This window comes from Opisthocomus hoazin, chromosome 9 (assembly GCF_030867145.1).
Source record: "Opisthocomus hoazin isolate bOpiHoa1 chromosome 9, bOpiHoa1.hap1, whole genome shotgun sequence".
NCBI classification, from domain to species: domain Eukaryota; kingdom Metazoa; phylum Chordata; class Aves; order Opisthocomiformes; family Opisthocomidae; genus Opisthocomus; species Opisthocomus hoazin.
The window spans coordinates 24,957,493-24,972,282 of record NC_134422.1 but is presented as its reverse complement, the minus strand read 5'-3'; the positions used below and the strand labels follow the sequence as shown (position 1 = coordinate 24,972,282).

At 38.3% G+C, this 14,790-nt stretch overlaps 1 protein-coding gene across 1 annotated transcript in view; it reads left to right on the top strand.

Annotated features, from left to right (window-relative positions):
* The window catches only part of OLA1 (Obg like ATPase 1), a 105,173-nt gene that overhangs the window by 35,095 nt on the left and 55,288 nt on the right, over window positions 1-14,790 (top strand). The window contains exon 5 of the mRNA XM_075430133.1: window positions 14,046-14,221. Coding sequence (XP_075286248.1) covers window positions 14,046-14,221 — 176 coding nt within the window. The remainder of the gene's footprint in view (window positions 1-14,045; window positions 14,222-14,790) is intronic.

Below are 14,790 nucleotides of genomic sequence, written 5' to 3'. Positions count from 1 at the left end.
AAACCCCAACAATTAAGTGTTCCTGCCTCTACAAATGTTATAAAAAGTATACCTGTGAATTTCCCTTATTTCAGTATTCCTTCTGGACCCTGGGGCTTTGGTACATCTGGGTCTTTCTGTTATTTCTTTTAAGTTTGATACATTTTAATGCAGTTCTTGTTTCAGTTGTCAAAGTCTTGCTGTTAAGTCACCAATCAGTAGTGCTTTTTTTTTTCTTTTTCTTTTTTTTTTTTTTTACCAAACTGGCTGCTGATGGTGTTAAATACTATTGGTGGTATTTTTGTATGGGAAGTTGCAACTCATCTGGATTCTTTAGTCACCAGATAACTTGCGTTTATGTAGTGTTAGTGGTTATTCACTACTGCATTTTAATGCTTTGTACTTTGATGAAAATATAGTAACAAGTATAAAGTATTTCTAGAGTTAACCTTAGAGTTATTTGGGGTGGGGAAGAGTATATTTTTCTTTGGGAGGGGTGGGAATTTGATGAACCACCATTATTAATATAATAAACAGTGTATAACTGAGATGTTTTAAAACATTTCAGTTTAACTTCAATTTAAGGTTGGTAAAAAATGTGAGTGAATCAACCTGGGCTTTAGGTGAAAAGATTTCTAAACGTAAAGCTTTTTGTGCCCCTGATGGGATTATTTCAGGGGTTGACTGAAACATTTAAGAGAAGGAAAATGTTTCTTTAACTCTAAACAGGGGGAATTGAGTTGGGAATTGGGAACAGAGGGGAAAAAAAAAACTTTAAACCCCCCTCTAATTATTGTGAAACTGAGCTTTGCTTCGAGATTGTAACCAATGCTGTGTTTTCGTAATGTAATTGGTATTTATTTTCTCAGACGTAACTGATTTGGATTTCTTAGAAGATGCTTGTAACAAACTGGATCTATCAATAAGTAACTCATTTGCAGCATTATTGTAGTCAATCCTGAGAAGTTTAATTGCAGTTTGCTTCCATCATTTTTCTTGACAGCTGTTGAAAATAATGTGGTAGAATTGGATTTATACCGACTTTTAGGAGGCAGGTATTTGTTCAAAAGCAGTCAGGGAGTGCAAAGATCCATGCCAATATTCAGAATTCATATTTCCCTTGAATGGAAGGTTGTGATAAAATGGTACATGGTGTGTTTTCATTGCCTGTTGAAAGACTTTCATGCAGTTAAAATAAGCATTTTGATGGTGGTTGAATTAAGAGTTTTTGTCAGTCTCTTCTCATCATGGATGATTAGACTAAAACGTCTGCTTGTCTTGACTTGAGATCACCACAGCTTCAGATAACATGCTTTGTGATTGAAGGTCGAAATATTTTGAATTCTAATAGGCTGCCAGATGAATTGCTTGAAATAGACTGTAAAATTTCAAGGCTTCCTTTTCCATCTGCTGTGAAAAGAACCATTGGGAATGGTTGAGCTTGATGATCATAGAATTACGGGATGGTGATTCTAAAACCCTCAAAGGGAAGTTGCTATGGAGATCTAGTTCCAAACTGTGAAATGATTCACCTCTGAAAGGCTTCAGGGTCTGAGAAGCTGAACACATCATTGTTCAGGTGGTCATTGGTTAGGAAATTGCTGGTGCCTGTGTAATCAGCACTCCTGTGGTAGTTAACGATCTAAAAAGGTTTGTTCTGAATGATGTGGGACAACAGCAATGTGCATAAGATGGCTTCTCTCAATCATAGTTTGCTCAGCCCGGTGCTTGTAAAAATACAGTGAGCTAAATGGCAGAGAAATGAACTGCTTTGTTGAGGAAGTCTTTTAAAAACAAAATTCTTTTCTGTGATGGATTTGACATCTAAAGTAAAAGAAGAACTGTTTCAGCTTAAAAAGCTGTGGTTAGATGTTGCAAAAGTATCGCATTTATATATTTATTTTGCAAGGAGCAGAATGTTGGGGCTGTGTGTTTGTGTTTGCTCGCAGGCTAAAGGAGTAGAGCTGTTGGAAATGAAGATTTCTACCCAGTAGTCACACCTCGGGAACATAATGAAGGAGCCTTGGCATGCTCATATTGCTGCCCTCCCCCTTTCCCGATTTTAGGGCCTGCCAGACACTGTGCTTTGACAGTCATGGAAAAAAACCCACCCTGTATATTCAGGATTCGAGTTACTCAAAGCGTATGTTTTCTTCTTTAGTTTCTAACTTACTTGTGTGTTTCCAGGATAATGAAAGGGAATAAATGGAAACTGTTTGCATACATGCATAAAGCAATGCGTTTTGTCAACTATTGCTAAAATTTGCCAGCAGATTCTTAAATTACTTGGATACTTCACTATACACAGAAGTATTTAAAGTGCTTTTTCAAGGAAGGCAGAAGGCATTTGCTTAGTGTACAAGTAGCTACTGGCTGTAGCTGTCCATACCCAATTCAACGTAAAACATCTGTTTGACCATATGAGACACGACTAAAGAAGTTTGTGTTGTTATTTCTTGGCTTGTCACAGGTTCTGTTAATGGGGTTTAGTAAAGAAGACACCACTGGCTACTAGATGGTGCCAGATAGTTACAGAACACAACTTACATGTTCCACGATGTAGTTGTCATTGAAGTAAAATGTTACTAGAAAGAAAAGCAAATCCCCGAGCGTTAGGGATTCCTTCACTCAAATAATGCACAAAATAGTGAGTTCTTTACTTCCTGTGTAACTGTTCAGCCACTCTGTAGCAAGTAATATGCTTAGTTTTCTGTTGGGATGCTGTTTTGAGTTTTATAAGGAAGAGGAAGGGACTGACATGCAAAGTAAAATATTAGTATTGAGTTTTATAAGGAAGAGGAAGGGACTGACATGCAAAGTAAAATATTAGTATTGAGTTTTATCTGGTTGAGTGCTACCTTAAGATTTGAACATTGAACGGGAAATATTGCAAACCCTCTTTATCAGGTCTAGCATCTCAAATAAGATGTAAATTATATATTACCTTTTGTTTTCAGTATTTCAGGGGCTGTTCTAAAAAGATCATTTGATATGTCTTGTGATTCCAAACCTGTACCGTTGTGTGAGTTCCGAAGGACTGTGACATCATCTCTAATTTGTTGAAGAGTAATCATTGCATGTGCGAAATCATGTATGAAGAACAAACTAACCAGCTAGTGATTTACTCTTTGTTATTAACAGGATTTCTGTTGATAGAAACCAGATAGGCAGCACTCTTCTAAAATTTGAAATCATTTGGAAAGGATATATCCGGATGAACTTTATTGCTGCTTTTGCATTAAGTTCATGTATTACATTACTAATGTGGGCCAGAATGTCCAGAGGGAAGGTTGTATGATGAGGCACATTTTTGAGGTAAATTTACTGACAGGCTTTTTGCTTTTATTTTTAAAGATATTTTATCCACTTAGCAACATAGCACTTCATTACAAACTTATGTAGCCCATACACCTACATAATGACACTTATCAAACAATTTTTGCTTATTTAAGTCTTCATCAGCTCTCATTTTTGTTATATGTTGGCTGGTCTTCCCTCAAGTGTGTTTACTCCTCCTCACCTCCATTGTGCAACGAAAGAGATCCTCAAAGGAGAAACATTCAGATGTGGAGAAGAAGGTTCTTTGTTAACACCTTATGAGCTGAGTTTACAGCTCCTTATAAATACCCTTCTTCTGAAAAACTCGTTACTCTTTTTGTAAACAATGACTGATCTGTAAACATAACTTCTTTTTTTCCACTCTGCCAAATTCCATAGTCTATAGTATTTTCGTAAGGCACTGCAAGAAGGTGTTTGAGTTTTGTAGTGCTCTTGTTTTATCGTAACAATATAGTTTCATGTTTCAGAATATTTGAGAACTGCTTAGGTAACTAACCTCTTGAAGATGAAAACTTGTCACTGCTGAGTTTTGTCTAGGTATTTATATAGCTTCAGACACTGTTTTAAATGTTTGTGAAGAGAAGTTGTCTTATTGAAACAATTTTATACCCTTTGTTGTGGATTCCAGGAGGGTTGTATTTTCGCATTCTGTGCCGAACTGAACTGTTTGTTCTCTGTTCGTTATTTCACAAAGACTAATAGCCCTCCAAGGTGTGGAGGACTGCAGAACGGAGAGTTGAGCTGGCTCTGCACAGGAGCCGAGGGGGGCTTGGGGGAGTTGAATGGCTTGGACTTTTGTTGCAGCATTAGGTATCCGTAGTGGTTCCGGAGCAGTGCAGCCGTGGTAACCGCGATGCAGTGCTGTGCCAGACCCAGTAAAAACTTCAGGGCTCAAGTGGTTTTTTTGATATTTCTGCATCTTTGGCATCATCAATCTGTGACCCAGATAAATTGTCCATGAATAATTAAAATGTTTCCTCTGTATCTGGTCATTCAAGGCGAGATAGAACTGCCCTGTGGGTTTCTGCTGATGGCTGCTAGTTGCTCTTCATGATCTATGTAAATGCATTATCTTAAAAACACAGTTACTTTTAGCAATTATATTTTGTTATGGTGAGTCTCAGATTCCAGTTGAGACTGATACTGCAGAGCTTGGCACTGAGTGTTCCTAAAGAGAGGACCTTCGGAAGGGGCAAAATGCACCACGGAGATGGTGATAGTGGAAGTAATATGAATAAACAATTATACATATAGGCATATTTCTACTTTCCAGATGGTTTCTGCTTAGGAACCATGTTTTTGTGCAGTGTAGATGCCATCAGATTGCAAATACGTGAGTTCCAGTCTGCTTTTGAGTAGGAACATTGTCTTCTGTGAACAGCCTGGATATGTGGTGCACAGAGGCCTGTTAAAAGTTACCCGCTGATGTTTGTGGCCAGACCTTCCTGCGTGCGCTGTGTTTAATGCAGGCGGTGCTGCCGTGGGCGCTCTGGCCAGGGAGGATGATGCTCTTGCCTTGTTGCCTTGTTCCCATCTGCTTCTCTTTTCATGACTTCAACTCACAAAGGAAGGTCTTCAGTCATTAGAACAGAAAGTAACATAAAACAGAGCATGACTGAGCTCAGGTTGACAAGAGTGCTTATCTGAAGCAAACATTTGTACTCTTCAGCCTTTTTGGCTTTTTGACATTTTGTGGTGGTCCAGGCTAGGTTCTAAATGCCCCTGCTTCTAATAAACACAACTGAATTTTGGAATAATCTGAACTGAGAGGCTAGTTTTTCCTAGGGAATTCTTATTTGAAACAATTTATGTGGTATGTCAGCCACCTCGAAAAGTTTTACATCGAGTTCTGCTCTTAGTGTCTTCCGCTATAGACTTCGCGTGCATTACCATGTGCTGTGATCCTGGGTAAACTGTTGCAAGAAGAGTAACCAAGAAGTTTGTCCCAAGTACTATTTGGTGGGCCGTGCAGTGATAGTATTTCATATATATATGATCAAGGGCAATCAGAGTGAGCCCTCTGCAAACGGAGGCATGAAGGGTTCAAAGAGTTATTCCTTCATCTGTCAAATAATGTCCTTTACCCAGTGTGACCAACTTGATAGCAAATCTCAGCAGGTAGAAGGTTTTACCTGCAGAGTGTTGACTACATCCCAGTGGTGCTAGGATGAAAGAGCAATGGCAAATAAAAACATTTTACATCTGAAATAAATCACTAATGTTTGTCAGACTCATTCAAGGGTCAGGGCTCTGGAAGAAGATTTTACAGATAAGCTCATTGGAGCGACTGCCTTGGTAACAGCTTTTCTCTGTTAAAACTGCTGCCACCAGGAACAGAGTCGTGGTTTCTTCTGCCAACTGACTTGTCCTGAAGTGAATTGCTTTGCCTCTGTGTTTCCCGGGGAAGTGATAATTCTCATCTCTGACCTTGTGCAGTACTCACTAGATGAGTACTTTTATGCAAATATAAATTCTTTGTATGCTCAAGAAGTTGATACTACAGTCATTTAAAATCCTGTGTTGCTGCTGCATGCTCTCATTGTGTGTCTGCCCGTACAGAAATAGACTTGCCCTTTTTTGTCAAATACTCCCAATAGATTTGATATTGAAAGGACTGCCATTCAGCCGCCAAGTCAGACTTTCGGGGAGGGGTGCTGGATTTGCGCGCTCTTGACTGTATTAGGTGGTATTAGGACTCCAATTCACTACTCACCTATATAAAAGATAAGCAGCTACATTCACCCTGCTGAGCCCTAATACCGCACTAGTCCAGAGAGCCCAAAGCAGCTGCTTTTACCGTCCTGTGTCTGTATAGCCATATGGTGCGCATCAACTGTGACGTTGTGTTCAAAGTCATTAATGCTGCAACTAATATTCTGAGCTGTTTTTCTGCTGCTAAAAATCAGCTAAACTTGGGAATAAAAACAAGTGTTTTTAATGGGAATTAAAACCTTTTCTTATATTTCTACGATGTAGGTAAAACAAAATAATTATTGCCACAGTGAATGCTTGCATTTTAAATAAATTTATACATATTATTTTAAAAAAATCTAGTTAACTTTAAAATATGTAAGTTTTCTTGTCATTTAGGGTTCTGTGAAGCTGATCATCAAGAGGGTTGCAAATCATTGGCGGTTTCTATTTTCAGAGTTCCACATCCCAGAGTAATTTGCTTTAATTTCACCCAATTTAACCTATACTTCACACCATCACCATTCAGCTTTAATAGCTATGTTCTATGCATAAGAAAAGCAGATAAATGTCCACAATTAGACTGCGAGTGATTACAACTAGTTAGGGCTTTATGAAGACAAAACTTAAAGGGCTGTAGCACAAAACAAAGCCACAAAAGATGTCTGAAAAATTCTTTCTTCAGAAGTCAAGGTTTACTACAGCATTTTATTTAATGTTTTTTGTACTTGATTTTGCTTATGTTGAAGATGTAGACAGGTGCACCTTCTTCAACTGAAAATTACTGTGCTTAAAGAATATTAGGTTTGTGTTACAGGTGATTAATTTCACTTGAAATTAGCTTGCAAGGGAAAACATGCTAAACCTACTTTATTTGTTTGTTCTTTGTTAACACGTGCTACATTTAAGAAGCTGTAAAATGTTGACTCTGACAGTATTCTTTTGCCCTTCTAATCGTGAGGATGCATAGTAAAGTGTACCATCATCAAAGTTTAATACATTCTATAATGTTAGATGTACTTGTACCTCAGTTAGAAATAGCGGTATCTTTTACCATTTAAATCTTTATAGTACTGATCATAGCATGTCAAGCCAGTCTGAGTACAGAAATTATTTATAATTTAATGTTTTTTGACACTCGTGGTCTTGTTTCTTTTGATAGCTCAAAGGAATACCCTGCTTCTAGCCCCCCACCCAAGTTACCGTATTTTATTTCTTTTTGTTCTCTCCCCCATTCCCACCCCAGTAAGTGGCCAGATAGATATTATTGCTCATTTATTTCGGGGCTTATAACAGGGTATGTATGTGTATTGTGATGTGCATATCAGTCTGTGACGAGCAGCTCTTTTTGATGATAGTTGTTGAATGTATGCTGGAGAGGAAGTGCAAGTATCAATTATTCTCTAGGTCTGGTTTTTGGTGGTGTTATTAAACATTCTCTTCTAGCTTATTGACAAAAAAGGCTGGTCGTTACCCTGAATACCGATGGGAGTTTCAGCTTGCAATGCAGTTCTGGTTCTGATCAAATTGTGAATATCCCTCTTAATTACAGGATAACATATACCAACAAAATTGCTCACCTTTTGTAAATGAATACAAGACACCAAAATGCTGTTATCTGAAGCTTAATATTAGCCAAATATTTTGCTCCATTTTACTTTTAAGGATAAGGATAGTTAAAGAAATGAAGCGACTGATACATCAAATATAAATTAATCTTGAAGATATTAATTAATTTCCATAATTGCCATTAGCAGCAAAATATGAGAAGTCTAGTAGTAGTATTTTGGTTTGGGTTTTGACACCTCAGTGGCAGCTTGGAGCAGCTAGAAACAATAAAGTTGAGGCTATAGGCAGCTTCGTTTTTGTGTCAAACTAGTTTTATATGCTATATCATAAAACTTTCAGTCCAATCAGCAACTACATTTAAATACTGCAAATTGTGGCAGCAAAACAATAATTCTGCTGATTAGCCCCTTTCCATTTCTTGTAAGTGAACTGTTTATGCTGTTGAGTACCTTTTGAAAAAAGAAAAAGCCAAAACAGCCTTGATTAGTCAAGGAGTAATTGGATGACTTGATTTTAGCAAGAGAATGAATTGGTTGATGATAGCCTGTAACTAAGTGTAGTGGTTCTGTTCAGATGAATACATAACATACAGTCATCAGATCTTGACAGGTATAACATAAGCAATGCAAAAATCTCTGGAGGCTGAGAGGTAAATTTTGTCAAAGAATTTTGAAGCTGATTCTTGAAGGAAATGGAAAGAAACATGCATGCCATTAGATGATGCCGTTTAAAACCTGGCATTTGGTACTGCTGTGCTGTATACATATTTATCTGCTGTGGCTTTTGTATGTGAAGAAAAGATGTAGTCGGTGTGTCCTGGCTGCCATCAAGATCTGACAAATAGCCAGTTCCTGCTCTTCTTCAGGGAAAAACCAGAGTCAGCTTTCACATCTTCTCCAGCCAGTCATTCTGTTTTCTGGATCTTTTTTCTCTAGTATCACCTGAAAGCAAAGTGCAGAACCAGCTACTGCTGCATTCCTTCTGTAATGCCGCTTTCAAAATATTTCTGGGCCCACCACACTTGGAGCCCGGCAGCCCTTCCCTGGGACTGAGGGGCCCTTTGTCTCTGGGCACCCTGGCAGCAGGAGAGGGAGCTGGACGTGGCAGTGGTTGTGTCCAGGCTTCTCATTTCTACTAACTTCAGGTTAAGTCATTACTTTTGGTGCTGCTAGATCGCAAAATGAATTCTGCTGCTGTGTTATGCTTTACTGTTTTCCTGCCGAAATACTTGCCTTGTTTTAGTAGCAATATCTGTATGCCACTAAAACATTATGGGAATTTACCACAGCAGATTTGTTTACTTACAGCAAGCTTGATGTTTCGAACACGGTAGGCTTTGTTCTTTTACCCTGCAGGAAGCGGCAGGGGTGTAGCTTACAAGCTAGAGCACAGATGCGTCAGCATTTTCTGGGAGATTGTTTGGAAAAAAGGCTTATAGCTAGGATACTTAGAAAAGAAAGAGGTGGATTCTGTCTTCCTTTTGACTAACTTCTGATAAAAACATATTTTACCTCAGGTGGGATACGCGAGACACCAGAGAAGTCATAACCGGTTTTTTAAAGAATGAAATTACTGATTCGGGTTTCCCAGTTGACCTTCCTGTATTGCTGTGTGCTTAGCTCAGTTGCTGACAAACAGATGCTGCTTTGGGGAGATTCTGGAAGAAGTCTATTTTATGCATGTATCTTTTCCTCCCCATATGGTGAACTGATGTCTTTTTTCTCTTACAGTAGTGTGCTATAGTTTCCTGTAGTAGAAGGAGGGCAGTTTTGGAGCACAGACAGTATGACTTCAGGCAGCAGACAAAAGGAAGGTCCCGTGGTTTAGGGTAGTGTTTGAGAAATGTCAAGCCCTTCTGTTCTAAAAGCAAATGCGGGTGATGAAGACCTGGGAAGAACAATAGCTTTTCACTGTACTCATTGGAGAAGGTCATTGTAGATAGGTCAGACTGTCTTGACAAAGCAGTGGTATGGCGAGTTTTGGAGAATTTTGTATAAAGTATCTTTTGTAATTTTTTTTCCTGGAAATAATGAATAAATAAATAAAGTGGCATAGTTAGATCAGTTTATTGTTTGATGAAATTCTAGAACATCACAACATCTCTTTTCTAAGACAAATTTTTTAGCACAAGTTTGAAAAAATTGATTTTTGTAGTGAAACCTTTGGAAGCTGGCCCACAGAGCTCAGCAGCCAGTAGCCTGGCAGTGTGAGTATGATGCAGAGGGTAGTGTGTAGACAAGTTTCTAACCCTGGTAAGGTCCCTCATTGTATCAATAAGAAGACAGACACATTGTGTTCGAGGTTCACCATATTTAAACACAGCCCATAATCAGAATGGGTTTTACCTCTGACAGGTGACCGTGTTTGCTCCCTCTGTTCTTCTGCAACTATCCCATCTTAGTCCTTTTCCTTCTCACCTGGATGCCCTGTTAGTATGATTGCAGGGAACCTTTCCTCCCTCATTTTTTCTACCAAGATCTCTCGAGCTAGTAATCGTCTTGAGATCAAAATCAGACTACCAGAACTCCTTTTCTCCCTCTCCCCATTGTTTTTACTCACTGATTCTGTTGTAATCAGTGATCAGTATTAGCCAAGCCAATATCAGCAGTTCTTTGTCAACGTTTATTTTTCATTTGCCTTCTTCAGAGAGTTACGTGTCCATGAACTAACCGGTTTTCTTTTCCTGCATGATACTCAAGATCATCTTACCTGTTCCTTCAGAAAACTGAAATTCTCATCTATTTGCTGTCATCTTGCATCTCAAGACCTACCTCCCAACCTCCCTGCTTCTTCCAGTTCAGCATATTTTAGGGGGTACTTCTTATTTTCAACAGGCTGCTTTTCTGCGTAGTGCTCAATAACAACTGCTTAGACGACTGCTGACTCCAGGTTCCTGGCCTGTGTCCACCTTGTGCATCTTGTTCATTGTACAGGTGTTGCACTATCTTTAATTGGACGGTGGTGTCATTCTTAGTCCCCTATTTGTTGTATTTTAAAACAGAGCCTTTGAGCTTTCTGTTTTGCTGCTGTGTATGCTGGGGGGAAGGAGGAGTTATCATACCATCTTCCCTAACAAAAGAGAGTTAAAGGCTTTGCTTGACAGGATTTTCACTCACCAATAAAGCCAAAGCAGAGAGACAGATTAATAAATAGCAATATACTGTTAACAATCTACATCAGGTAAGATTTGTAGATTAATATTATAATTCTTATTTTCATCTTTGTAAGTTGGAAATAATATGCACATTTTCTGGCATGTCCTATTTCTTCAATCAGTTTTACAACTCCGTTTTTTCCTAGTGTTTTACATTTTTAGATAGACTGTTTTTCAAACCCGGGACTGGGTAAACCGTTATTCTGATAGTTTAACTTTGTTAATTTCTCACAGTTGTACTTCTTCCAGAAGATCTCATCTCTTGCAGAGCCTAATTCCTAAGGCTACCGCCGGTTCTTCCTTGCTAAGTCTGCATTCAGCTCTGCAGCCCAGAACTGAATTCCCTATGATGCTCAGTGTGATTTGTGCTAGACCATCGTTACAAAGCTGGCTTGAGGCTGGCGTAACGGATTGCCCAAGATACATCCCACACGGGTACTGAGACAAAGTTATAACTAAGGCTCTTCCATCATAGCAGTGTCTCTCTCCCTTTTGCTTTTCCTCTTCCTTGAGTGTCCCATCATCTGTCTTCTGACTAGGCTGTCAGTCAGAGGCTGATCTGCTTTAGGCTGATGACTGAAGTCAAAATTGACAAACCCTGAACAAAAGACATACAAATAAAGCTCGATGCCTGTTGCTTAGTGAGAAGAGTGTTTCAGTTTATGCCAAAATCTGGGCATGAATGCCATTTTGGCCTTTTGTGTATACAAAATCTTATACCTACCGCTTCCTTATGGACTGTGGCTGTCTTAATGGGAAGAGATTTAAATTTCTCTCCTCTAAGTGTTCCTGATAACTGAAGAAAAAAACCCAAAACCTGCCATGATTAATTTAACAGATTTCCCATCTATTTAGAAGGGAATTGTATGACCTTTGTCAGTACACCTGCTGATAGGTTTGCTGCTTTCCAAGTTAGGAAAACGCACTTTTCCTCTAAATGTAGAACTGAAAATCTAAGTTGAAAATCCGATGTTTTAATTGAATGTGCAACTAGTGTTCATTGCTTCCCTGAGAAGAGTCAAGCAACCCAGTGAGGAGGAGAGAAGTATAAATTGCTGCCTTGGATGGGAAATCGTCAGCTCAGTAGAGGGGCTCCATATGCGACCAAGCAACCACCTGTCTTTTGTGAAAAGGAATGGGAAAATGTCAAGGAATTAAGATAATTGCTGGAGAAATATTTTACTGTTGTTGAAGAAAATGGAAAATATAACTGATATATCAGCTATGTTTTGTTATTACTGAGTAATTCACCTTACACTTGCTTTTTCAGAAAAACTTCATTCTTCCTTAAGACAAAAACAAGCTGTTTACTTTTTATTTTTGTGCTGAAAATGAGCACATTATAGTCATGGAGCTTTTCTCCTGGCTTTAACAGTGTGTGGGGTTTTTGTTGTTTTTTAAACCCATGAACACCAAATGCAGAAGGAAGGTGTAAACAATTTGAGAATGTATTATTTAGGTGGTAATGGACGCTTTTTTCTTGATACAAGGAAGAAAAATAAAGTCCTTACTTTTTTTAGCTGCTTAAATACCACTCATCTATTGAGAAGGCTGGGCAGTTAAATTATGTTTTCTAGTATTTGTTCATCCGAACAGCCCATGTCCCATGGAGTCAGGTGCACTGATAAGGATTTGTGGAAGGCAAAGGCTGCAGTATCTCTTCCTTAACTGCCTGGCACAGGCATGGGTTGGTGCAGTGACAGAGCAGGCTGTTTGCCCGGTGTGGCCAGTGGCAGAGCTGGATCTGTTGCTCAGGTGGTTTCCCGTGTACCAAGGGTGCTCACTGATGAGCTTTGCAGAGAGACAGCTGATGAGAGAGGAGGGTACTTCTGGTAACCACGGTGTTAAAGACCTTTCACAAGTTTATACGAAAATTCTTTTGATGTTTGACTATCAACAACATCTTAAATCTGTGTACCGTATGTCTTGTTATAAAATTTTTTTGCTAAAATCACTGTTTTCTGTAAGTTAAAAGTAAATATGAGGTTTAAGAGGTGCGTGATGGCAAACAACCCCAACTTCCTGTATATCTGTTAAGGAATTGTTTGTAGTTTACCCTGTTTCCTATGTTATATTTAGTACAAGAAATGCCTTGGGTTTTTTTCCCCTGTGTAAAAAATTAATTGATCTTCATTTTGGTAATATTAAAATAATTTTATTTTTGTCATTGATTTCTCAGGCATATCTTTAATGTTACAGGATAGGCAGGCAAATACTCTGTAAGTTGATCTAGGAATAAGTAATAAACTGTTTTTAATCATTAATATTTTTATTTTTAAGATAGGTATTGCTTTTGGGGGGAGTGGGGTTTCTTTTTTGGTGATGCTGCTTATCTGGTAATTTAAATCCTAGTTGAATTATGTTGCCAGATTGTCTGCAGAAGGGCATGAAGTCAGCACACATGCTTCAGTAATATCTGGTTGTTTTACCCTTATGTTTCCAGTTGGCAATTTGAAATTATGGCTTCAACTGCACTTTAAATATGTGATAATAGCATGTGTTTCTAATAAGGGCCAGCACCATTTTGTTCAGATAGTGTGAATGGTTGTCACTCATATATGACAAATGCACCTTCATCTGCGTCTTTGATGGCCCCCTAAAAACCATACCCTCAAATCAGGCCGATGAAATTAGCTGCTGTGTAAATTGTGTGTCTGAGTGGTTCATTATCTAATCACCGTCAGAACCACAGTGATAAAGTAGATTGAAACAGGGACGAGGTCTGCCAGATGATTTCAGGCCTTTTTTTCTAAGCCCTGTTTCCCTTGGAAACACTAAGAGTCGTTCAGAACTTCAGAATTCTTTGTCTAGAACTTCTTTTTTTCTTAATGCATAAAATTGGTCAGCCAGTGAGGGCTGCCAGGGTGATTTGTAAGGTTTTCTTTCCGTGTGTCTTTTAATTGTTACTGTGTGAATTAAAATGTTCTACGATGTTCAATGTAGCTACTATGTTTGCTGCTGCTAGATTAGATACGGTTAAATGCAGCAGGACCTATTTTCAGGAAAGTGCTCTAGCCTGTTCCTGTTTAGGAGAAACTCTTAAAGACGTGTTCAGTGCTCTCCTGAAATGGCGAAGCGCTATGCTTTGTGTGTATCTGTATAAAGCTTTGGATTCGGGAGCTGATATCTAAATTAACAGGCTAAACCAGTATGGTATGAAATACTGCAGGCGACACTTGTATACAGGCAGTATGATAGACCTACTGACTTCACTTTTTCATCTCAAACTCTTGTGACTCTTGATAGTATGTTGTACATAGATATTTCTTCTCTTTTTAACTTAATATGTAATTGAAGTGTTCTTTTGTTCTAGGAGCATTTGAAGATGATGATATCACTCATGTTGAAGGAAGTGTAGATCCTGTTCGTGACATTGAAATAATACATGAGGAACTTAGACTTAAAGATGAGGAGCTGATCATGCAGAGTATAGACAAGCTTGAAAAAGTAGCTGTTAGAGGAGGGGACAAGAAATTAAAACCTGAATATGTAAGTATAAGTATATGATCTATAAAAGTAGGTCATTAAGTACTGTCTGTGTTGAACTGAAATTTTTGTATTGTTGGGTTTCATTACTGATCTGCCACTTGTATAGTACGAAACACTACCACTGTTTTTATGTGTATTTTAAAGTAAGTATTATTACGAGTTGGAAAGTTATTAGAATGAACTATTTGCTGTGTTGACGTATTCATATTTTACTGATAAAGCTAAATGTAATTTTTAAAATTTAACTGTTATTTTCTTGGTGACACAGCTTTATATGACAATTGCCAGTGCTTCATCAAACTTACAATAGTGTTTAGTTGTAATTCAAAGTCCAGCAGTTACTTGTGAATTGTTCTTGCTGTTAAGTTCTAGTCTCATGTTGATAGTAGCATTCCTGTAGCCACCAAGTGAATGTCTTTTCTTGGTGTGGTTGCACTTTGTGTCTTTTAGTGCACATTAAATAAAGACTTCTAATTGAAATTAATCTTAGAATGTTGTTGCGGAAAGCTGCTTAAATGAGCTCAGTTATCACAGGGTAGTAGTGGTGTTTCTTTGTAAAGTAGAAACGT